At 43.0% G+C, this 23346-nt stretch overlaps 2 protein-coding genes across 3 annotated transcripts in view; both read right to left on the bottom strand.

Annotated features, from left to right (window-relative positions):
* The window catches only part of LOC134204173 (acyl-CoA-binding domain-containing protein 5), a 72652-nt gene that overhangs the window by 39558 nt on the left and 9748 nt on the right, over positions 1 to 23346 (bottom strand). The gene's annotated exons all lie outside the window — the stretch shown is intronic.
* Positions 3752 to 9682, bottom strand: LOC134204674 (uncharacterized). 2 transcript variants are annotated; one of them, XM_062679482.1, is made up of 3 exons: positions 4420 to 5453; positions 4210 to 4337; positions 3752 to 4034 (listed from the first exon to the last, which is right to left on the bottom strand). In XM_062679482.1, the coding sequence occupies exons 1-2, from the start codon at positions 5327 to 5329 to the stop codon at positions 4333 to 4335; spliced, it is 915 nt and encodes a 304-aa protein (XP_062535466.1). In that variant the 5' UTR covers positions 5330 to 5453; the 3' UTR covers positions 3752 to 4034; positions 4210 to 4332. The 2 variants fall into 2 exon arrangements, 1 of the variants encoding a protein (XP_062535466.1); XR_009977953.1 differs by lacking the exons at positions 4210 to 4337; positions 4420 to 5453 and adding an exon at positions 9586 to 9682.

The following is a 23346-nucleotide window of genomic DNA, read 5'->3' as shown; positions in this document are numbered from 1 at the left end:
AATCCCTCGACAAACTACTTCGGAATCATTCAACGATTCGCTTCGAAATACATCCACGGTTTCTATCGGAATTCCTCGAAGATTTAGTTCGGAATCCCTTGACGAATTGCTTCGGAATTGGAATCCCTCAACGATTTGCTTCATTTGTCCCTGGAGGATTCCCTTCGAAATCCCTGGAGTCCCTCGACAATTTGCTTCGAGATTCCTCGACAGATTGCTTCGGAATTCTTCGAGAATTTGCTTCTACATCCCTGGAACATTGCCTACGAAATCCCTGGAACATTCACGTGGCAATTCTGGAGAATTTCCGACGGAATCACTGAAACATTCCCGTTCAAATTCATGGAATTTTCCCGTCGGAATTCCTGCAGGATAAAGGATCCTTAGAAGATGCTCATTGGAATCCCTGGAACACTCCGGTCGTACTCTCGGGAACATTCCCGTCGGAATCCCTGGAATATTCCCGTTGGAATTCCTGAAACATTCCCGTCGGAATCTTTGGAGCATTCCCGTCGATATTCCGGGAGGATTTGGGCTCCCTGGAACATTCCTGTCGGAATTCAAAATCTCTGGAAAATGTTCCATTATTTTGTTTTTTAGATAGATATTTACGAAATATCTATGCAAAAATATCCACTGCTTACCGGTGGGAACCTGACAGCGATCCGTCATATATTGTCCTTTGAGTGTGCCGAGTTTAAGAACCCACGTGCTTGGAAAAAGGGAATATGAATGAGAGTGATTGATCCGCAATGGCCTTATAGGAGGTTGGACAGCATTTATCACATTCCCACTAAGATAACTTAATGAGGTGGTAAAATGTACGAGAATTGTTTTAAAAGAAGCTCAAAATAGAGAAAGTAGATGAAGGGGCTGTAGCCCCCCCTAGGCGTCGAGGCTTGTCATTGGCGTATGACATTGACTATGCAGAATACTTTTCAACCTGAAAGGCAGTTGTTGTTGCGAAGTGATTTGTCGTTTGAAAGCAAGGTTATAATGAAAACAAAAATGCTCATTATTGATATTGATGTTATTCTTTTACGTGTTATATTTAACTTCCCACGATACAGTATTCCTTTAATAACTTTTCTTGCAAGCATCAAATCGTTTCGTTACAAAGACGACCTGTTTCCTTGTAAAACTTTCTATGTTTCCGATGTACTCAATCTCATATGTTTTTAGAGCATAAAAGTTACTGTTTTCAAAGCAATTTTCATACAAACTTGCGGCTTGGTACATCTGCCTATTTTGGCTAACATGAGACTTTTTTTTATTCTTTACTAGTAGACCCGACGAATTTTGTTTCGCCTGATATTGATTTATTCTCTGATTATGCCAGGTTATGCCGAAATTTCTGTTTCATTTGTATGGGAGCCCCCTTTCCATACTCCCCTTGCATATAAATTTTCACGCCGATCGGGTCAGCAGTTTCCGAGTCTATAAGGGTCAGACAGAAATTCATTTTTATGTATATAAATAGATTAAAGTGATTTTAAAGTAGGACAAAGTTCATCACTAAGCATCAGAATTCTTTTGTAGCGCTTATTCGTGTTTGACACTATGAACAACATCGATCTCAACGTTCCGACTAGAAATACTCGACATGCAGAATTCCTTCGTATTCCTGTTCATCGTACAGGGAATAAAGTGAGCCTTAAACAAGGATTTGCAGTTTTTGGTTATATTGATATGTAAATAGAATAGAATTTAAATAAAATAAAATGAAAACGAATTTGAAATTCTATCGTAGTAGGCATTTGAAATGCCAGCATACTAAGAAGCTAATGAGAAGAAAATCGAAATTAAATCTCAGTAGGCTGACAGGGAATTCGAGATTGTTAGAAGAGGACAAAGAAAATAAATGACGAACATTCAGTGTTCGTTTCTTGAGGCGTGAACACGCCATTTGTTTACAAGTGTCCAACGCTTATTTTTAACAAAAAAAAAAGCATGTTGGAGAACGGATTTGCTTGGCTACGACAATTGTATGTTGTAGTTTGTTTTAAATCCACCGAATAAATTTGCTTGGCTACGACAATGACGTGGTCGTTGCTCCCACGAATGGTAAGATAAGTTAGCAGAAGATTGAAAAGGAAAGAAATCAGGCAAAAAATCATGGTAAGCCTAGGACGCAGGAAAATATGGCAAAAAAATAATGGTAAGCCATGAGGTCTAAAAGGCAAAAAAAAATAAAGGTAAGCCAGCGCTGGAAGATAAAATGGCAAAAAATAATGGTGAGCCATAATATGTTGAGCGAAAAAAAGGTAAGCCTCAAACCGGCAACAAAATGGCAAAAAATTATGGTAAGCCATGCCTGGCAAAAGAAAATGGTAAGCCAGAGAAAAGAAAACGATATGGCAAAAAATAATGGTAAGCCATGTAGACAAGTTCATAGATGAATTGGTGCCGATGGTGTGCTAGTGAATGAAAGTTGAGTTAGACGACAAGGAAAAATCGTCCAAATGAGAAGAGAAAATAGCAAAAAAATAATAGTAAGCCATGAAGCAAATTTTATGGAAAAAGCTTCATTGAGAAATACAAACAAAAATTAAACATCGCGGATTTAATATTGAAGTTTATCCAGATGAATTTGAAAGGTGAAATCTAACTGGACGTATGAAGACTTGAGGGCTATTGATCTAAAGATCATGAGCTCGACCCCCAGAGATGTGTGATTCGGCGAGTAGCCGTTTCCTATAATGTTGTTTAGATCAGAAGTTCCCAAACTTTTTTGGATAAGCCTGACAGACCTGACAGAATCCTATATTTTTACGACTTACCAGGTACCAAATGCATTGATGCTTAGCAAATGGATAAAAATGAGTATGCGTTAGATTGAACAAATCATGAAAAATTGCTTCATACCCCTTCATTGAATTTGGATTGGATTCAGTTTGGATTTAGATTTGATTTAGATTGGGTTTGGATTGGATTTGGATTGGTTTTGTATTAGAGTTAGATTGGATTCGGCTTGAATTTGGATTTGATTTGGATATGATTTGTATTGGAAAATAGCCAAGAAGTATGGAATCCTATGTCGATTGAAAAACGAATTAAATACAGCTAGTAAAATACAGTTGTACAAATCAATCATCTCTCCTCACTTGGACTTTTGTCCTTCCATTTTGTTTTTAGCAAATCAGACACAAATATCGAGATTGCAGCGCTTGCAGAATAAGATTATGCGTTTGATTTTAAGATGTAACAGATTCACTTCCTCAACTTTTTTGTTGGATGCATTGCAGTGGCTCTCGGTGAAGCAAAGAATTGTGTATTTAACAATGGTGTTCATTTTCAAAGTTGTAAATGGTTTGCTGCCTCGATATTTGTGTGATCGAATTGAAAGAGGAAGTGACATTCATAGATATAACACTAGAAACGCGGAAGATGTAAGAACACCCAACTTTTTGCATGGAGCTTCACAAAATTCTTTGTTTTTTAAAGGTATCAATGATTTCAATTCGATGCCTACACATATCAAACGTGCAACGACATTATCACAATTCAAGAGACTTTGTGTTTCACACGTAAAAGCTGTATTTTAAGCAGCTAGTTGACTTTTTAAAAATCATTAATTATTGTATCTTGACGAAGTTTGACCTACGGATATTTTCTTTGGACAATTGTGTTTTTCAATTATTGAGGCACTAATAAACTATTTTGTTCGCCTCGATGATGATGATGGATTTTATATTTATTGACGTTATTGTAATTTGACCTTTTTATTTTTTTTTTTTTTGTCTATTGTGTTTATTTGACAGGCTCAGGCGTGTATAACACTTAACGGAGCCGAGACTTTATGATATTTACAATCGATATCATCTTATTATCAACAGTTAGTAAGGGGAAAGGGTATAGACCAAGATACTCGTGGCGACTCAAGGTTAGATTGCGTAATTTCAGGACGGACTAGGTTGGGATTTAGGTTTGAGGTATTTCAGCTGCTCATCCGGGTATTTGACGTCAATAACGGTATGGCGTAGCGTCGGGCTCGAGTTGTGGTTCGTCAGGGAGCATCTTCCGGATGGCCATAGCTTCGTATTACACAGAACAATAAGACAAAAACAAAAACGAGAAAGAAAAAAAAGATAGGGAATTAGACTTTTATGTCAGACGAGCAAAGAAAGGCATAGATGGCCTGCATATAAACCACATCGCGATCCCCCAAAACACCTCTTACTTCCCTGTAGGCCCTGTAGGGTTGTTTACCTCGGGCCACAAGGGTATCCAATAGTTGCTCTCTGGAGGCGTCGTTTTCCGAGCAATACCAAACTACGTGATCGATGTCATCGTAACCGGCTCCACACCTACATAGGTTGCTATCAACCAGGTTTATTCTATAGAGGTGTGCGTTTAGTGAATAGTGATTGGTCATAAGTCTCGACATCGTGCGAATGAAGCCTCGGCTTAAGTACTCACCTCTGAACCACGCTCGCGCAGAAACTTTAGGAACTATGGAAAAGAGCCACCGTCCAAGTTCATTGTGTGACCAAATCATTTGCCAATTTTGAAGAGTACTCTGACGGACTAATGGGAAAAACTCGTTGTTCGAGATTTGTCTATCATAAACTTCACCTTCCTGTGCGCCCACCTTTGCTAGCGAGTCCGCCTTCTCATTGCCATAGATTAGGCAATGGGATGGGACCCATACAAAGGTAATCTTAAATGATCTTTCGACCAAATCACGCATCTGCTCTCTTACAGTTGTAAGAAAGTAAGATGCGTGCTTAACAGGTTTCATCGACCGGAGTGCCTCGATAGAACTAAGACTATCCGAGAAGATGAAATAATGGTCTACGGGCTGATCGGAAATTATCCCCAAAGCGAAATTAATTGCTGCCAGCTCAGCAACATAAACCGAACACGGTTCTTGAAGTTTTCGGAAAGTGGTTGAATTTACGTTGAAAACACCGAAGCCAGTGGATCCGTTAATGCGAGAACCATCAGTGAAATATCTGTTATTACAATTGACATGTTCATATTTTTCAGAAAAAATGGAAGGGATAGATATTTGTCGAAGATGATCTGGTATTCCTTGAATAGCGTGTTTCATGGACAGATCGTATTCAATTGAGGAACTGTCGTTGACGAAGTGAACTCGAGGTGGATTATAACATGGAAGACAGAGATCTGTCGATATGTAGTTGAGATAGACTCGCAGGTATCTTGAATGATGAGCCAGTTCAAGCATATTATCGAAGTTTTCTAATACAAGTGTGTTACTTGTTCCACATTTGATCAGTATTCTAAGTGAGAGCTCCCAGTAACGGTGCTTTAAAGGAGTGACTCCAGCAAGCACCTCCAGGCTCATGTTATGCGTTGAATGCATACAGCCAAGGGCAATACGCAAACAACGATATTGAATTCGTTCCAATTTGATTAGGTGGCACTCAGCTGCTGAGAGGAAGCAGAAAGAGCCATACTCTAAAACAGAGAGAATAGTCGTTTTATATAGTTTGATTAGGTCTTCCGGGTGAGCGCCCCACCATGTTCCGGAGATAGAACGGAGAAAACGGATCCTTTTTCGGCATTTCTCTAACAAATAATCAATATGGGTCTTCCAGGTACACATAGAATCAAACCAGACCCCAAGGTATTTAGAAGATAAAGATTGGTTTATGTCATCTTTCAACAGCTTTAGTTTCAGTTGAGCAGGGTACCGCTTCTTAGTAAACACAACCAATTGAGTTTTTTGCGGAGAGAACTCGATCCCTAAATGTCTGGCCCAAACAGTCAGGTTATTTAGGGAATTTTGCAATGGTCTTTGCAGGACTTCTGCACATGAACCTCTTAGGGAGATCACGGCATCATCTGCAAGTTGTCTAAGCGTGCATTGTCCTTCCAAACAATTGTCAATATCTTTAACATAGAAATTGTAAAGCAAGGGACTTAAACATGAACCTTGGGGAAGGCCCATGTAGCTATTTCTGGAAGTTGTCAGAGTGCCGAGAGTAAAGTTCATGTGTTTTACTGACAACAAATTGTACAAGAAATTATTCAAAATAACGGGTAATCCACTACTGTGCAGATTTTCCGACAGTTCTTCTATGGAAACAGAATCAAAAGCGCCCTTAATATCCAAGAAAACTGAAGCCAGTTGCTCCTTGTGCGCATAGGCCAGCTGTATATCTGAAGAGAGCAACGCTAGACAGTCATTTGTTCCTTTACCTTTTCGAAACCCGAATTGAGTATTTGACAGTAATGCATTTTGCTCGACCCAATGGTCAATTCTTGAAAGGATCATTTTCTCCAATAATTTTCTCATGCATGATAGCATGGCAATCGGTCGGTATGAATTGTGATTAGACGCTGGTTTCCCAGGCTTTTGAATAGCTATTACTTTGACCTGGCGCCATTCTGGTGGTACGATGTTGTACTCCATGAAACAGTTGTACAGGTCAAGTAATCGTCTTTTTGCGATATCTGGGAGGTTTTTAAGAAGATTGAATTTGATGTTATCGCATCCCGGAGCAGAATTATTCGATGAAAGAAGAGACATAGAAAGTTCCAGCATTGAGAATGGTCCACCCAAAGAACCGGGATCAAGCGTAGATTCTCGAAATAGCGGTTCAGCTGGTACGGAATCTGGACAGACCTTTTTTGCGAAGTTGAATATCCATCGATTGGAGTATTCTTCACTCTCGTTGGTGGAAATGCGGTTCCGCATGTTGCGGGCCGTTTTCCAAAGTGTTGTCATTGAGGTTTCTCGTGATAGTCCCTCGACAAAACGTCGCCAGTAGCTACGTGGTTTAGCCTTTAGAAGATTTTTGAGCTTTCTTTCAAGCCTCAAATACTCTTCGAATAGCTCAGACCTTCCGTGTTTACGGAAAGCCTTGAAGGCATCAGATTTCTCGGAATACAACTTAGTACATTCATCATCCCATCCAGGAGTGGCTGGTCTTCTTATGACAGATGTACTTGGAACGCGTCGTTTCTGAGCTTCTAGTGCGCTTTTATGAATCAATTCGGTAAGGAATCGATACTCATCCAGTGGAGGAAGAATATCAGTTGATTCAATACCAATGTTTACCGCCGATGCAATTTTTGCCAGTCAATGTTTTCGTGAGGTCGAAAGGAACATTAACTGGCACTGATCGTTGATAGCCGCTTTTGATTGTGGTGACTATCGGCATGTGGTCACTACCATGGGGATCTTGGATTACCTTCCACGTGGAATCTAATGATAGTGAATTAGAGCATAAAGACAGATCTATTCGACTTTCCTGACCTTGAGGTCCTATTCGAGTTACTTCGCCTGTGTTCAAAATATTCAAGTTGAAATCGTCGCACAAATCATAGAAAATAGGCGCTCTGTTATCGTCTCTAGTTTCGCCCCATGCAATACCATGTGCATTCATATCACCCAGTATTAAAACTGGGGATGATAAAAGAGAGACTGCGCTCCAAAGATGCCGACGATTGAGTGAGGCATTTGGGGAATATACACTGAAGCTATGCAAAGGTCTTTATTCTTTACATTTACTTGGCAAGCGACGATTTCTAAACCATAAACAGCCGGGATGGGAATTTTGTAGAAAGTGTGACATTTTTGATTCCCAAAAGAACGCCACCATAATGATCATTCCGATCTTGGCGAATAATGTTAAAATCGTGGAAGTTGATTTCATCTTCAGAAGAAAGCCATGTTTCACAGAGTGTAAATATATCGCAATCGGAGTTGCGAATTAAAAACTTAAACACGTCCAATTTATTTTTCAGACTATGACAGTTCCACTGCAGCACAGTGATTGTATCTTGTATGGCTGTATTATCCATCGAAAGATACAAGTCCTGCAAGAAGGGCCATGAAACAGTCAATTGCTTCAGATAACTTTCAACTGTTGGAATAAAGAGGTCAATGATTGGCCTCAATGAATTCGGAATATTGAACAAGTTCAAAATACGATCCACAAGATCCTTAAAGGATATCAATCCTCGCTTGGACGAGATTCTTTTCTTAGAAGTGCGAGTAGCAGTTTTCTGCTCAGAGATATTCCTTGCCTGATGTTTCTTTGTAACATCAGTTTTAGGCAATGGCGGGAATGTCTTACTGCAACATGGGTCAAAAGGAGCAGTATAGACAGGCTGCTTCGGAATTTTAAATAATCCCCCATTACCATCCAATTTTTGCAAGCTTTTAGGGATGATTATTGTTTTCTTACGGCGCAATCCCGGGGAAGACAGTTTCTTCCTCTTTTCGGATACGTGTACCTCCGCAGAATCATCCATATCGGCTACGTCAGAGTCTGATTCGTCTATGGAAATGACATCATAAAAATCACTTACTTGAACGGCAGCTGAAATAGCAGCCGTTGCGTTGGCAGTTGCGGATGTGTCTTGCGACTTCACCATTTCTGCATACGACTGCTTAGAGCGCTGTACTAACGAACGCTTAACTTTTGGGTGCGCTTTTTGTACACCGGACATTCTTAGAACCATGGGGAGGGTCCATGCCACAATAAGCGCACTTTGTAACTTGTTGTTGGCAGGACTCCTCCTATGCCTTTTCAAAACATTTGCCACAACGGGGCTTGTTGTCGCAAAACTCGGCAGTGTGCCCCAACTGTTTGCAGTTGGTACAATTGAAAACTCTGGGTACAAAAAGACGCACCGGAAACAACATATTTTCGATATCTACATATTTTGGGAGTATCGAACCGGCAAACGTTACCCGTAGCGAACCTGACTTCGAATATACTTTTTACCATCTACCATGGCTGCTGAATGCAATTCCTTGCAGTCCAGAATATCCACGGTAGATTGCAGGGCATTCTTTAAACGGCCTTTTCCTGCAAGCACATCCTTACAAGTCAGGCTCGCTGCGTTAATTACGCCTTCAATCTCGACCTCCCGCGAGGGCACATAAACCAAATATTCCACATTATAGTTCTGGTCTTTTGCGATAGCATTTGCATCCTGGTATGTAGGTGCGGTTACACGTAGTTTGTTCCGATTGATTTGATGAAAATCAGTTTTCGGAAAACGACGCGTCAAATCACGTTTGATTCCTAGGAAATCAATACTTTTCACTTTCTGCCGAAAGTAAACAACCCAAGGCCCAGGCGAAGAAGCCTGGTAGAATCGCGTGCGAACGACATTGTCTTTGGGAGGCGTCTCGCCTCCGTTTTCTTCGTCCATGAAATGTAATACAAAATCCCCCCCCAAAAAAAAATAGAAGAGAAAAAAAAATAATACTAATAGGTTTTAATTATAATAATAACAAAACACACACACACAAAAAAATAAGAAGAAAAAAAATTCAAAGTTTTTAATAATAATTCAGGCAAACTTTTTTGCGTTTCGTCCCACTCTAATGCAACGGTGCCACCCTTGCCTAACGACAGGCAGAGCACCACTGGTGCGTGGATGAAAGTTAAACGAATGCAAAGAGACAATGGGATACAATCTTTTTACTTAGCCTGTTTGCTGCCTACACGAGTAGCTAGCGTTGTCCCTGGCGACCTGACGCTGATTGATACTGATCGTCGTCGCAGCACTTGATGAAAAAAAAAAACCAAACTAACGAGACTGCAATAGCATCGCTAGAACAGCTCGCTTCCTTAACTAGTCGGCTGGATAAATCACCTTGTAACTAGCTTTACACTCGCGTAGGCAACTTAACGATATAAAAACAACCCGCCGAATACTAAACGGGGGAAAAAACTCTAGCGGTATAAAGCGCGTCACGTGATGAGACACGGGAGTAAAATACGTCCGGCTCGTCCAGAAACACGACAAGGAATGACCTTTTTCTTGTGTAGTCTACAAAAGTTTGAGTCTCGCGCGCGTAAAGCAGATATGAATGATTTTTAAATTTATGTACAGACTTGCGCTTTTTCAGCTGTTTCAATGATTCTGCGGATTAGTAATAGGCTATCTAGTAGAGTTTGGTTTCATGGTTGATACCAAAACTTTTGATATCGACGGAGCGGTAACACAAGTTTTGATTTTGTTGACAACGACATAGTTTATTAGATTATTATTGATGCTTTCGAGTGGCTAACGTTACTTGTAATAACATGAAACGCGATTCATGGTGGAACTTTTGAAATCTGTGCGAGAGGTATCACAAGTTTTGCATTTTTATGAACTCGAAGAATCACTACTGATACTTATGAGAATCTGTAGATGAAATAAACAGTTTTTTACATTTATTATTTTTGCTGGATAGTAATGGAAAGTTATGAAATTTATATCTGTGATGGTAATCAGATCGTTTTTGTTTTGTTTTGCAAATCTGATTAAATTGTTGAAAAATTAAATTCAATTAATTATCTTAAAGATAAATCGTCTAGCTCAAACCTTTGTAGGGGTATGTGGCGGGACCATCATCATCATTGGATTTGATTTGGATTGGATTTGGACTGGATTTGGATTGGTTTTGGATTGGATTCGGTTTGGATTTGGATTGGATTTGGATTGGATTTGAATTGGATTTGAATTGGATTTGGATTGGATTTGGATTGGATTTGGATTGGATTTGGATTTGGATTGGATTTGGTTTGGATTTGGACTGGATTTGGATGAGATTTGGATTGGATTGGATTGAATTTGGATTGGATTTGTATTGGATTTGGTTTGGATTTGGACTAGTTGGATGGGATTTGGATTGGATTTGGATTGGATTTGGATTGGATTTGTATTGGATTTAGATTGGATTCGGTTTGGATTTGGATTGGATTTGGATTGGATTTGGATTGGATTTGGATTGGATTTGGATTGGATTTGGATTGGATTTGAATTGGATTCAGTTCGGATTTTGATTGGATTTGGATTGGATTTGAATTGGATTTGGATTGGAATCAGTTTGGGTTTGGATTGGATTTGGATTGAATTTGTATTGGATTTAGATTTAGGCACGGCAAATGCTGGGTAAAGCGTACCATTGGTACTTCGCGTACCTGAAGGAATAAAATAGACCCCATCTCGCGGTCCTTAGCCTCTTACCCAGCAACTCCTATCCCTACCTCCTCGTGGTGCTGGCCGGGATACGAGCAACCTTAGGGAAGATCGGGTAACCAACCCCGGTGGGAACTATGGTCGCATGCTGACAGGGAAGGGGTTTGCTCCTTCCGGAGGTACAAATCTTACTGAGCGTCTGTTCTCCATGTCAGGATCGGCTCACAACAGCGTCTGTTCTCCATGTTAGGGCGGCTGATCATCGTCCGAGTGCCAGCGAGGGACTCTCATGAAACTGTGCACCGTGGTCCACCGGAAATAAGGAGGAATGGTCCTCCGGAAATTTAGGGGGTTTGGTGTCAGGCCCTGCAAGCCAGCCTTTAAAAATCATAAGCAACGAACAATCAACAAGAGAGTACGGACCGGAACCATCGGCGAAGACCACCGCGACGAAAAGGGACTAGCGATTGTAAACTCGGTTCGTGGAACTGCAAATCTCTCAACTTCATCGGGAGCACACGCATACTCGCCGATGTGCTCAAGGACCGTGGATTTGGCATCGTAGCGCTGCAGGAGGTTTGTTGGAAGGGATCAATGGTGCGAACGTTTAGAGGTAATCATACCATCTACCAGAGCTGCGGCAACACACACGAGCTGGGAACAGCTTTCATAGTGATGGGCGATATGCAAAGGCGCGTGATCGGGTGGTGGCCGATCAATGAAAGAATGTGCAGGTTGAGGATCAAAGGCCGGTTCTTCAACTTCAGCATAATCAACGTCCATAGCCCACACTCCGGAAGCACTGATGATGATAAGGACGCATTCTACGCGCAGCTGGAACGTGAGTACGACAGCTGCCCAGCCACGACGTCAAAATCATCATAGGAGATTTTAACGCTCAGGTTGGCCAAGAGGAGGAGTTTAGACCGACTATTGGAAAGTTCAGCGCTCACCGGCTGACGAACGAGAACGGCCTACGACTAATTGATTTCGCCGCCTCCAAGAATATGGCCATTCGCAGCACCTACTTCCAACACAGCCTCCCGTATCGGTACACCTGGAGATCACCACTGCAGACAGAATCACAAATCGACCACGTTCTGATTGATGGACGGCACTTCTCCGACATTATCGACGTCAGGACATATCGTGACGCTAACATCGACTCTGACTACTATCTGGTGATGGTTAAACTGCGCCCAAAACTATCCGTCATCAACAATGTTCGGTACCGACGACCGCCGCGGTACGACCTAGAGCGACTGAAGCAACCTGATGTCGCCACTGCATACGCGCAGCATCTCGAGGCAGCGTTGCCGGAAGAGGGTGAGCCTGATGGGGCCCTCTTGAGGACTGCTGGAATACAGTCAAAGCAGCCATTAACGACGCAGCGGAGAACAACGTCGGGTATATGGGTCGAAGTCGACGGAACGATTGGTTCGACGAAGAGTGCAGACAGATTCTGAAGGAGAAGGACGCAGCGCGGGCGGTCGCGCTGCAGCAAGGTACCCGGCAGAACGTGGAACGTTATAGACGGAAGCGGAGACAGCAGACCCGCCTTTTTCAGGAGAAGAAACGCCGCCTGGAAGAAGCAGAGTGCGAGGAGATGGAACAGCTGTGCCGTTCTCAAGAAACACGCAAGTTCTACCAGAAGCTCAACGCATCCCGCAAAGGCTTCGTGCCGCGAGCCGAAATGTGCCAGGATAAGGATGGGAGCATCTTTACGGACGAACGTGTGGTGATCGAAAGGTGGAAGCAGCACTACGAGGAACATCTGAATGGCGCTGAGAGTACAGGCAGTGAAAGTCAAGGCAGCGGAGGAGATGACTACGTCAGTTCAGCGGACGATGGAAGCCAACCAGCCCCCACCTTGAGGGAAGTTAAGGATGCCATTCAACAGCTAAATACCAACAAAGCCGCTGGTAAGGATGGTATCGGAGCTGAGCTCATCAAGATGGGCCCGGAAAAGCTGGCCACTTGCCTGCACAAACTGATAGTCAGAATCTGGGAAACCGAACAGCTACCGGAGGAGTGGAAGGAAGGGGTTATATGCCCCATCTACAAGAAAGGAGTGTGAGAACTTTCGAGATCATCTTCCGTCGTCTGTCACCATTAGTGAACGAGTTTGTGGGAAGTTATCAAGCCGGCTTCGTTGACGGCCGCTCGACAACGGACCAGATCTTTACTGTACGGCAAATCCTTCAAAAATGCCGTGAATACCAGGTCCCAACGCACCATCTGTTCGTTGATTTCAAGGCGGCATACGACAGTATAGACCGCGTAGAGCTATGGAAAATTATGGACGAGAACAGGTTCCCTGGGAAGCTTACCAGACTGATCAAAGCAACGGTGGATGGTGTGCAAAACTGTGTGAAGATATCGGGCGAACACTCCAGTTCGTTCGAATCGCGCCGGGGACTAAGACCGGCAGGTACGAGACGGCATGGAGCGCAGCGAGCGAGATGGGCAGACCAGGTGCAGAACGACTTGGCGAGCGTGGGGCGTATCCGAGGATGGAGAGATGCGGCCTCGAACCGTGCATTGTGGCGTCAAATTGTTGATTCAGTGTTATCTGTTTAGATGTTAACTAAATAAATGAATGAAATGAAATGGATTGAATTTGGATTGGATTTGGATATTCGATCCGCCATTGGTAGCACCGCAACCGCTGCACTTGGCACGGTGCCCCCGGATCAGAGAAACGACTGGTATGACGGCGAATGTGAGCAGTTAGTGGAAGAGAAGAATGCAGCATGGGCGAGATTGCTGCAACACCGCACGAGGGCGAACGAGGCACGATATAAACAGGCGCGGAACAGACAAAACTCGATTTTCCGGAGGAAAAAGCGCCAGCAGGAAGATCGAGACCGTGAAGAAACGGAGCAACTGTACCGCGCTAATAACACACGAAAGTTCTATGAGAAGTTAAACCGTTCACGTAAGGGCCACGTGCCACAGCCCGATATGTGTAAGGACATAAACGGGAACCTTCTTACGAACGAGCGTGAGGTGATCCAAAGGTGGCGGCAGCACTACGAAGAACACCTGAATGGCGATGTGGCAGACGAAGATGGCGGTATGGTAATGGACCTGGGAGAAAGCGCGCAGGACATAATTCTACCGGCTCCGGATCTCCAGGAAATCCAGGAGGAGATTGGCCGGCTCAAGAACAACAAAGCCCCTGGGGTTGACCAACTACCAGGAGAGCTATTTAAACACGGTGGTGAGGCACTGGCTAGAGCGCTGCACTGGGTCATTACCAAGATTTGGGAGGAGGAAGTTTTGCCGCAGGAGTGAATGGAAGGTGTCGTGTGTCCCATCTACAAAAAGGGCGATAAGCTGGATTGTAGCAACTACCGCGCAATCACATTGCTGAACGCCGCCTACAAGGTACTCTCCCAAATTTTATGCCGTCGACTATCACCAACTGCAAGGGAGTTCGTGGGGCAGTACCAGGCGGGTTTTATGGGCGAACGCTCCACCACGGACCAGGTGTTTGCCATTCGCCAAGTACTGCAGAAATGCCGCGAATACAACGTGCCCACACATCATCTATTCATCGACTTCAAAGCCGCATATGATACAATCGATCGGGACCAGCTATGGCAGCTAATGCACGAACACGGTTTTCCGGATAAACTGACACGGTTGATCAAAGCGACGATGGATCGGGTGATGTGCGTAGTTCGAGTTTCAGGGCATTCTCGAGTTCCTTCGAAACCCGCAGAGGGTTACGGCAAGGTGATGGTCTTTCGTGTTTGCTATTCAACATCGCTTTGGAAGGTGTAATACGAAGAGCAGGGATTAACACGAGTGGTACAATTTTCAATAAGTCCGTCCAGCTATTTGGTTTCGCCGACGACATAGATATTATGGCACGTAACTTTGAGAAGATGGAGGAAGCCTACATCAGACTGAAGAGGGAAGCTAAGCGGATCGGACTAGTCATCAACACGTCGAAGACGAAGTACATGATAGGAAGAGGTTCAAGAGAAGACAATGTGAGCCACCCACCGCGAGTTTGCATCGGTGGTGACGAAATCGAGGTGGTAGAAGAATTTGTGTACTTGGGCTCACTGGTGACTGCCGAAAATGACACCAGCAGAGAAATTCGGAGACGCATAGTGGCTGGAAATCGTACGTACTTTGACTCCGCAAGACGCTCCGATCGAATAGAGTTCGCCGCCGTACCAAACTGACAATCTACAAAACGCTAATTAGACCGGTAGTCCTCTACGGACACGAGACCTGGACGATGCTCGTGGAGGACCAACGCGCGCTTGGAGTTTTCGAAAGGAAAGTGCTGCGTACCATCTATGGTGGGGTGCAGATGGCGGACGGTACGTGGAGGAGGCGAATGAACCACGAATTGCATCAGCTGTTGGGAGAACCATCCATCGTTCACACCGCGAAAATCGGACGACTGCGATGGGCCGGGCACGTAGCCAGAATGTCGGACAGTAACCCGGTGAAAATGGTTCTCGACAACGATCCGACGGGCACAAGAAGGCGATCAGGTGGAAGATGACTTGCGAACCCTCCGTAGACTGCGTGGTTGGCGACGTGTAGCCATGGACCGAGCCGAATGGAGAAGACTCTTATATACCGCACAGGCCACTTCGGCCTTAGTCTGAATAAATAAAATAAATTGTATTGGATTTGGTTTGGATTTGGACTAGTTGGATTGGATTTGGATTGGATTTGTATTGGATTTAGATTGGATTCGGTTTGGATTTGGATTGGATTTGGATTAGATTTGGATTGGATTTGGATTGGATTTGGATTGGATTTGGATTGGATTTGGATTGGATTTGGATTGGATTTGGATTGGATTTGAATTGGATTCAGTTCGGATTTTGATTGGATTTGGATTGGATTTGAATTGGATTTGGATTGGAATCAGTTTGGGTTTGGATTGGATTTGGATTGAATTTGTATTGGATTTAGATTGAATTTAGATTGGATTCAGTTTGGATTTGGATTGGATTTAGATTGGATTTGGATTGGATTTGGATTGGATTTGGATTGGATTTGGATTGGCTTTGGATTGGATTTGGATTTGGTTTGGATTTGGATTTGATTTGTTTAGTTAATGGTTTAGTAAACCAATTGTTTTTAACATAATTAACTGAGCAGTTTTAGGACAGCGTCAATGCTTTATAGCTACAAGCAATAAATTTACAGCTGTTATTGATATTGTTATTGTTATTGATTATCACAATAAACAGTGAAATAGTAGAGACGGTGAATATTGTGGGGAATAAAGTGAGCCTGAAACAAGGATTTGCAGTTTTTGGTTACATTGATATGTAAATAGAATAGAATTTAAATAAAATAAAAGGAAAACGAATTTGAAATTTTATCGTAGTAGGCATTTTAAATGCTAGCATACTAATGTCGTTTTCGTTTTTGCGGTGTAGCTACACGCGTGCTACACTTTTGCACCGAAAATGTTCGTTTTTGATTTTCGTGCTACACCAGTGTAGCATTTTTCCTGCACTGAAACAAGCAGTGTAGCACCAGAAAAAATCAGAGTGTGCGGTGTAGTGTAGTTTGTTGTCAAGTTTCTCCCGTTGTTTTTGTTTTCTTTTTATGGTATCCAACAGGTATCCATAACAAACAAACCCAACTGCACTCAAAACGTTCGTTTTTGCCGTGCAAAATGCTGCACTAAACGGTGTTGTTCACCTCAAAAACGAAAACGACATAAGAAGCTAATGAGAAGAAAATCGAAATTAAATCTCAGCAGGCTGACAGTAGGGAATTCGAGATTGTTAGAAGAGGACAAAGAAAATAAATGACGATCATTCAATGTTCGTTTCTTGAGGCGTGAACACGCCATTTGTTTACAAGTGTCCAACGCTTATTTTCAACAAAAAAAAAGCAAGTTGGAGAACGGATTTGCTTGGCTACGACAGACGTTGTTTTAAAGAAGTGTTTGCGGAATTTGATTTAAATTTGTCCAAGTTAATGTTTATAAATAGGATTAGTGAATAATTTTCAGTTCAAATACAGGTAGAAATATAAATAAATAAACTTTGAGAAAGGCCCGGAGACGAGCCAGCCTAGGGCTGAAAGTCTCCTTGATAAAGACACAAAATAAAACTTTGAGAAAATAAGGCAGCCAACATAGACTAAATCTAAACGGATAGGACTAGTCATCAACACGAGTGTTTATCGGTGGTGACCAAATCGAGATAGTGACCGTCAAAAATGATACCAGCAGAGAAATTCGGAGACGCATCGTGGCAGGAAGTCGTACGTACTTTGGACTACGCAACACGCTCCGATAATGGGGTTCGCTGCCGTACCAAAGACCGGTAGTCCTCGTGGATAAACCTCGTGGAGGACGAACAAGCACTTTGAGTTTTCTATAGTGGAGTGCACATGGAAGACGGTACATACGGTACATAAACCACGAGTTTCATCAGCTGTGTGAAATACATCCATCGTTCACCGCCGGTCACATAGCACTAATCCGGTAAAAATTGATCTCAATAGCTATCCGAAGAATACAAGGCTTGGTAAGCACCGAGCAAGGTGCATCGATCAGGTGAAAGACGATTTGCAGACCGTCCGTACACAAAGACATCGCAATTACAGGTTGAAAGCAGTAACTTAAGTAAGTATCTCTAAAACACCCACTGCACAAAAGTATAGGTTTTCCTCTTTCACGTAGGTGCATTTTTAAAATGTTCTAGGGGGGGTCCTTTTTTCATACATTTGGGGTTAAATCGGCTATCATTTAAGATTTCTATGAAGTTTGCACCAAAAATAGGGAAAAAAAATAAAAATTGTTCTATATCCCCCGATAGAACATTTTAGTTTACCCACTATATGAAAGAGAGGAGCATATACTTTCGCGTGGTGGGTGTTTCAGAGATACTGATTTTTGAAAAATAATATTTCCCCATAGAGACACTACTTAAGCTCAGGTATCAAGACTCATGTTTCTGTTCTGGTTCTTCATCTTATATTCTCCATATTTATCTTATTAAAAACCGTGAGCAAACATGTTGGCTAGAAGAAATGATGAAATGGGTACTTTATTCCTTTGTTTTGAGATTAGAAGAATTTGTCATAGTGAGATTGACCACAGATTAGTTTTCCTATTCAACAACATGTAAAAAATAAACTGTAAGCTCCAAACCAATGTCGAAAACCTAATCTCAACAACGGAAGCTTTGAGTTCCGAATCTCGAAAAAAATATCAAAATCAGGGATCGGAATTCTAAGGTTATCCACAGAATTTCAATCGAAGTTATGGTTTCGAGTTATGGTTTTTGTTATTTTATCTACTATTCAAAACCAGTTTATAACCCACTGGCCACTTGCCTGCACAAACTGATAGTCAGAATCTGGGAAACCGAACAGCTACCGGAGGAGTGGAAGGAAGGGGTTATATGCCCCATCTACAAGAAAGGCGACAAACTGGAGTGTGAGAACTTTCGAGCGATCACCATCCTTAATGCCGCCTACAAAGTGATATCCCAGATCATCTTCCGTCGTCTGTCACCATTAGTGAACGAGTTCGTGGGAAGTTATCAAGCCGGCTTCGTTGACGGCCGCTCGACAACGGACCAGATCTTTACTGTACGGCAAATCCTTCAAAAATGCCGTGAATACCAGGTCCCAACGCACCATCTGTTCGTTGATTTCAAGGCGGCATACGACAGTATAGACCGCGTAGAGCTATGGAAAATTATGGACGAGAACAGCTTCCTGGGAAGCTTACCAGACTGATCAAAGCAACGGTGGATGGTGTGCAAAACTGTGTGAAGATTTCGGGCGAACACTCCAGTTCGTTCGAATCGCGCCGGGGACTAAGACAAGGTGATGGACTTTCGTGCCTGTTGTTCAACATTGCGCTAGAAGGTGTCATGCGGAGAGCCGGGTGTAACAGCCGGGGTACGATTTTCAACAGATCCAGTCAATTTATTTGCTTCGCGGATGACATGGACATTGTCGGCCGAACATTTGCAAAGGTGGCAGAACTGTACACCCGCCTGAAACGTGAAGCAACAAAAGTTGGACTGGTGGTGAATGCGTCAAAGACAAAGTACATGCTTGTGGGCGGAACCGAGCGCGACAGGGCCCGCCTGGGAAGCAGTGTTACGATAGACGGGGATACCTTCGAGGTGGTCGAGGAATTCGTCTACCTCGGATCCTTGCTAACGGCTGACAACAACGTTAGTCGTGAAATACGAAGGCGCATCATCTGTGGAAGTCGGGCCTACTACGGGCTCCAGAAGAAACTGCGGTCGAAAAGATTCGCCACCGCACCAAATGTGTCATGTACAAGACGTTAATAAGACCGGTAGTCCTCTACGGACATGAAACATGGACAATGCTCGAGGAGGACTTGCAAGCACTCGGAGTATTCGAGAGACGGGTGCTTAGGACCATCTTTGGCGGTGTGCAAGAAGACGGTGTGTGGCGGCGAAGAATGAACCATGAGCTCGCCCAACTCTACGGCGAACCCAGTATCCAGAAGGTGGCTAAAGCCGGAAGGGTACGATGGGCAGGACATGTTGCAAGAATGCCGGACAGCAACCCTGCAAAGATGGTGTTCGCTTCCGATCCGGCAGGTACGAGACGGCGTGGAGCGCAGCGAGCGAGATGGGCAGACCAGGTGCAGAACGACTTGGCGAGCGTGGGGCGTATCCGAGGATGGAGAGATGCGGCCTCGAACCGTGCATTGTGGCGTCAAATTGTTGATTCAGTGTTATCTGTTTAGATGTTAACTAAATAATATATATATATATTATAACCCAAAAGCAAATTTTTATTCTTGTTGAAACTACTCATTTAACAGATCTCGCTAAACTGTTCGTGGTAAAGAATGTAAACCTGTCATACAAGTGTATCCTCGAAATTGGCGATTAAAATTCTAACATCCGATGTTTTTGTGTTTCTTTTATACCGGCAATAAATTATTGAGCTCCCCGCAGCCCAGCGTGGCGATGCTAACGACAAACCCAGTCGACGCATAAAACAAGTTTTGTGACCAACTGCCTACCTATCAACCGAAATAATATTTCAAGGATGCTCGATTAGTGGGTCTTAGAGGAAGACCGGTTCATAATTAATCGTCTGCACACTTGCTTAGTCGTGGTTCCACCAGTTGCAAAGAACCACAGTTTGGTTTTTTTTTTCACAAAAGTATCAACAAGGTTTAAGCAGCAGATACTGGTGAAGAACTTTGTATCAAAGTTCATTTTTTCAAACCAGTTCATTCGTCGGAATTCACGGATTTGAACGTTTGTTGAAACCAGTTTCAAACTATACATTAGCCGTAGGCACTGCAATCAGATTGAATCACGCAGTCAATATATGGAAGTGAATTAGGCCTATTATGTTATGCATATGATTGATAGAAAGCCACCATGCATGCGCGAACGAAAATAATTATCCCAGCAAAGTATGTAGTAACTATTTTTAGTTGCATTTGCATTTGTAATGTATCAGAAATTTATTTTAAAATTTAAATCTTCCTATTTCGTATTTCAACAATATAAATTCTCAGTTTGCTCTAATAATTGGTTTGCTTCTAGGATTCAATTTTTTTAAATCTGCGAAGACAAAAATGAACGAGCGGAGATCCAACATATTCGGCCATACATTTGTTAAGGACAGGGAAGCAGACATTTAGTTATAATAACTAATTTGTAAATGTAAATATGCCATAGCGAACACTACATTCAAGTACCACATCTACTATCTACACCTACACAGCATCTACATCTACACAGCAGAACGAGGAGTTGGCATCATGCTGATCGGGAAGCAGATGAAGCGTGTTATCAAAAGATATTTTAGTTACTAGATAAAGATTGTCGCTGTCGTCGCTGTCCGGAACATCTTTTGCTGGCGAGGATAGGGGAGCTAAATGTCAAAGAAGGAAAATCCATACGATTTGACAGGTATGTACCACACATGTTTCGGACAGCAGAACAAAGGGAACCGAAGCGACAATCTTTATCTAGTAACTAAAATATCTTTTGTGTTATCCGGTGGAAGCCGATAAGCGACCGCATTTGCGTGTTGAGAATGATGCGCAAATTCTTCAACTATAGCCTGATCAGCATCTATGCCCCAACGAACGATAAGCCTGATGATGACGTGAAGGATGAGTTCTATGAGAGCCTTGATAAGGCCTACGGAGAGTGCCCAACACACGATGTAAAGATTGTCATCGGGGATGCAAATGCGCAGATCGGAAGAGAAAGTTTCTTTTGCCCTGTCATTGATACGGAAAGCCTTCATTCCGCTACCAACGATAATGGTCTGCGACTTGTAACCTTTGCTGCTGCTATAGGGATGGCGATAAGCAGTACCTACTTCGCACGTAAGAATATCCGCAAACACACCTGGCAACATCCAAGTGAAGGCACTTGCTCACAGATAGACCGCGTGCTGGTCGACGGACGACATTTCTCGGATGTTATAGATGTAAGGTCCTTCAGAGGTCGGATCACTATCTTGTTTCGGGCGCGACTTTCCAGCATCACGAATTCACGAAACAACAGAACGATGTGTTTCAATATCCAACGCTTGTCAGTTGAAGGAGTTGATTAACAGTACCACCAGAAGCTGGTCGAGCGGATAGGAGATGCCACCGGATCTGGCGACGTCAACAGATTGTGGGGAACTATTCATGAAGCTGTGACTACAGCAGCGCATGAAGTGTTAGGCACTGCACAGCGATGCCAACGAAAAGGTTGGTTTGATGAGCAGTGCCAGCGAGTGACGGACGAGAAAAATGTTGCTAGGAGTCGAATGCTAGTGGCTCGTAACCGTTCCAACAAAAAGCGGTACAGTGTAGCAAGGGTAGAAGAGAAACGAATCCACCGAAAAAAAGGCAACACGAAGAGAGTGTGATAGCTGAAGCGCAGGAGAAAATGGATAGAAACGATATGCGGCGGTTTTACGCAACTGTCAATGGCGCGTGGCATAAGACTGCGCCAGTGCCCACCATGTGCAATGACCAGGTGGCAGCCAGGTGGAAGGAGCACTTCGAAGATTTGTTGAACGGTGAAAATGAAGGTGTATTAAGGAGCAGGATGGACATAGTCGGCGAAGGTCAAGCTGTGGAACCACCAACGACGTGTAGCCATGGACCGAGCCGAATGGAGAAGACTTATATACCGCACAGGCCACTTCGGCCTTAGTCTGAATAAATAATAATAATAACTAGCGAACCTGATAAACGGTTCGAACTGCTTCCTTCTGAATGACGGTTCTATGACGTTTGTCCCATTGAGAGTCGGATGTAGATCTTCAGCTATAGACTCCACTTGAGCATGTATTCTACAAGAATTTTTTTGAATGTTCGGTGGCGGACATTAACATATGGCATTGGCAGTCATCATATAGCGATTGAAATGGCCACCTGCAATAGAAAATGTGATCGGACAAAGTACTGCTACGACAACAAGCGAATCAGAGCCACAATAGCATTCAGAAATATGCAACGTAAACAATCTGCTGACATCTGCAGTGAAGAACATACAGAAGTGCAATAGACGAAAAGATTCAAAAACAGGCATGGCGAGAAAAAAGCGAAGCGAGACGGGTTTTAAACAGGGAATCCAGTATTCAGAATCTTATAGAGTTTAAGCGTGAGGCGGCTATCTTCCAGAACATGAAACGGACCAAAATGCGGAAGAAGTTTGAGGAGTTCACAGAAGAACTCGGACCACGAAGTAGCTCTAAGGAACTGTGGAACAACATAGGTAGACTAACCGGGAAGAAAGTGAGAGTTGTTGAAAACAACACCATGCTTGACGATCCAGATGCAGCCAACCAATTTCTAGATTAACACTTTGGACCAAACGATCCAGAACCTTGGATCGATCCAGTGCCAGTTGCAGCAAACAAACTACTAGACTTGGCCACGTGGAATTCTATAATCGGCAAACAGAAGATAATATTGTGTCGCCAGCACTAAATGTATTCCGACTTCCGACGTTTTACTTCCGAACTTACTTCCGACATCATGAACATCAAAACAAAATTTGAATTCGCTATCAAAACATTGTCGGAAGAGCTTTCGGAAGTGTAGAAATTGACTTCCGAATTTAGTGCCAGCGACGTTGTCAGCGACAAAACAAGCTCGATTTTGTGACGGATAACACCGTGCAGTGCTGCATATTCATTTTATTTTTCCGTGTGAATCTCGTCGGAAGTGGGCCTTGCTGCCAGTTCATAAGCGTCATATAAACAGTTTTGGTCTAAATGCACAATATATGCGCCTGGAGTGGATGGTGTATCATACGAAATGCTACGATTACTAAAGCCAGGAGTATCTGGAAACTTGATAGACGATCTCAATCAAATGTGGTATCGCGGCACCTTAACTGTTGAGCTCAAGACAATTAAACGACGGCGATTATGTTTGTTATAAATGAAATAAAAAAGAATAAAAGAAAAAACAGACTAACTGCG

The sequence above is a fragment of the Armigeres subalbatus genome, chromosome 1 (genome assembly GCF_024139115.2).
Source record: "Armigeres subalbatus isolate Guangzhou_Male chromosome 1, GZ_Asu_2, whole genome shotgun sequence".
Lineage (NCBI taxonomy): Eukaryota > Metazoa > Arthropoda > Insecta > Diptera > Culicidae > Armigeres > Armigeres subalbatus.
Note: the sequence above shows the minus strand (reverse complement) of the source record. Positions and strands in the feature narration are given on the sequence as shown.

Bases quoted from the DNA above. Each gene is read 5' to 3' on its own strand.
- LOC134204674 (XM_062679482.1), bottom strand. From the start codon at position 5,329: ATGCATTCAACGCATAACATGAGCCTGGAGGTGCTTGCTGGAGTCACT.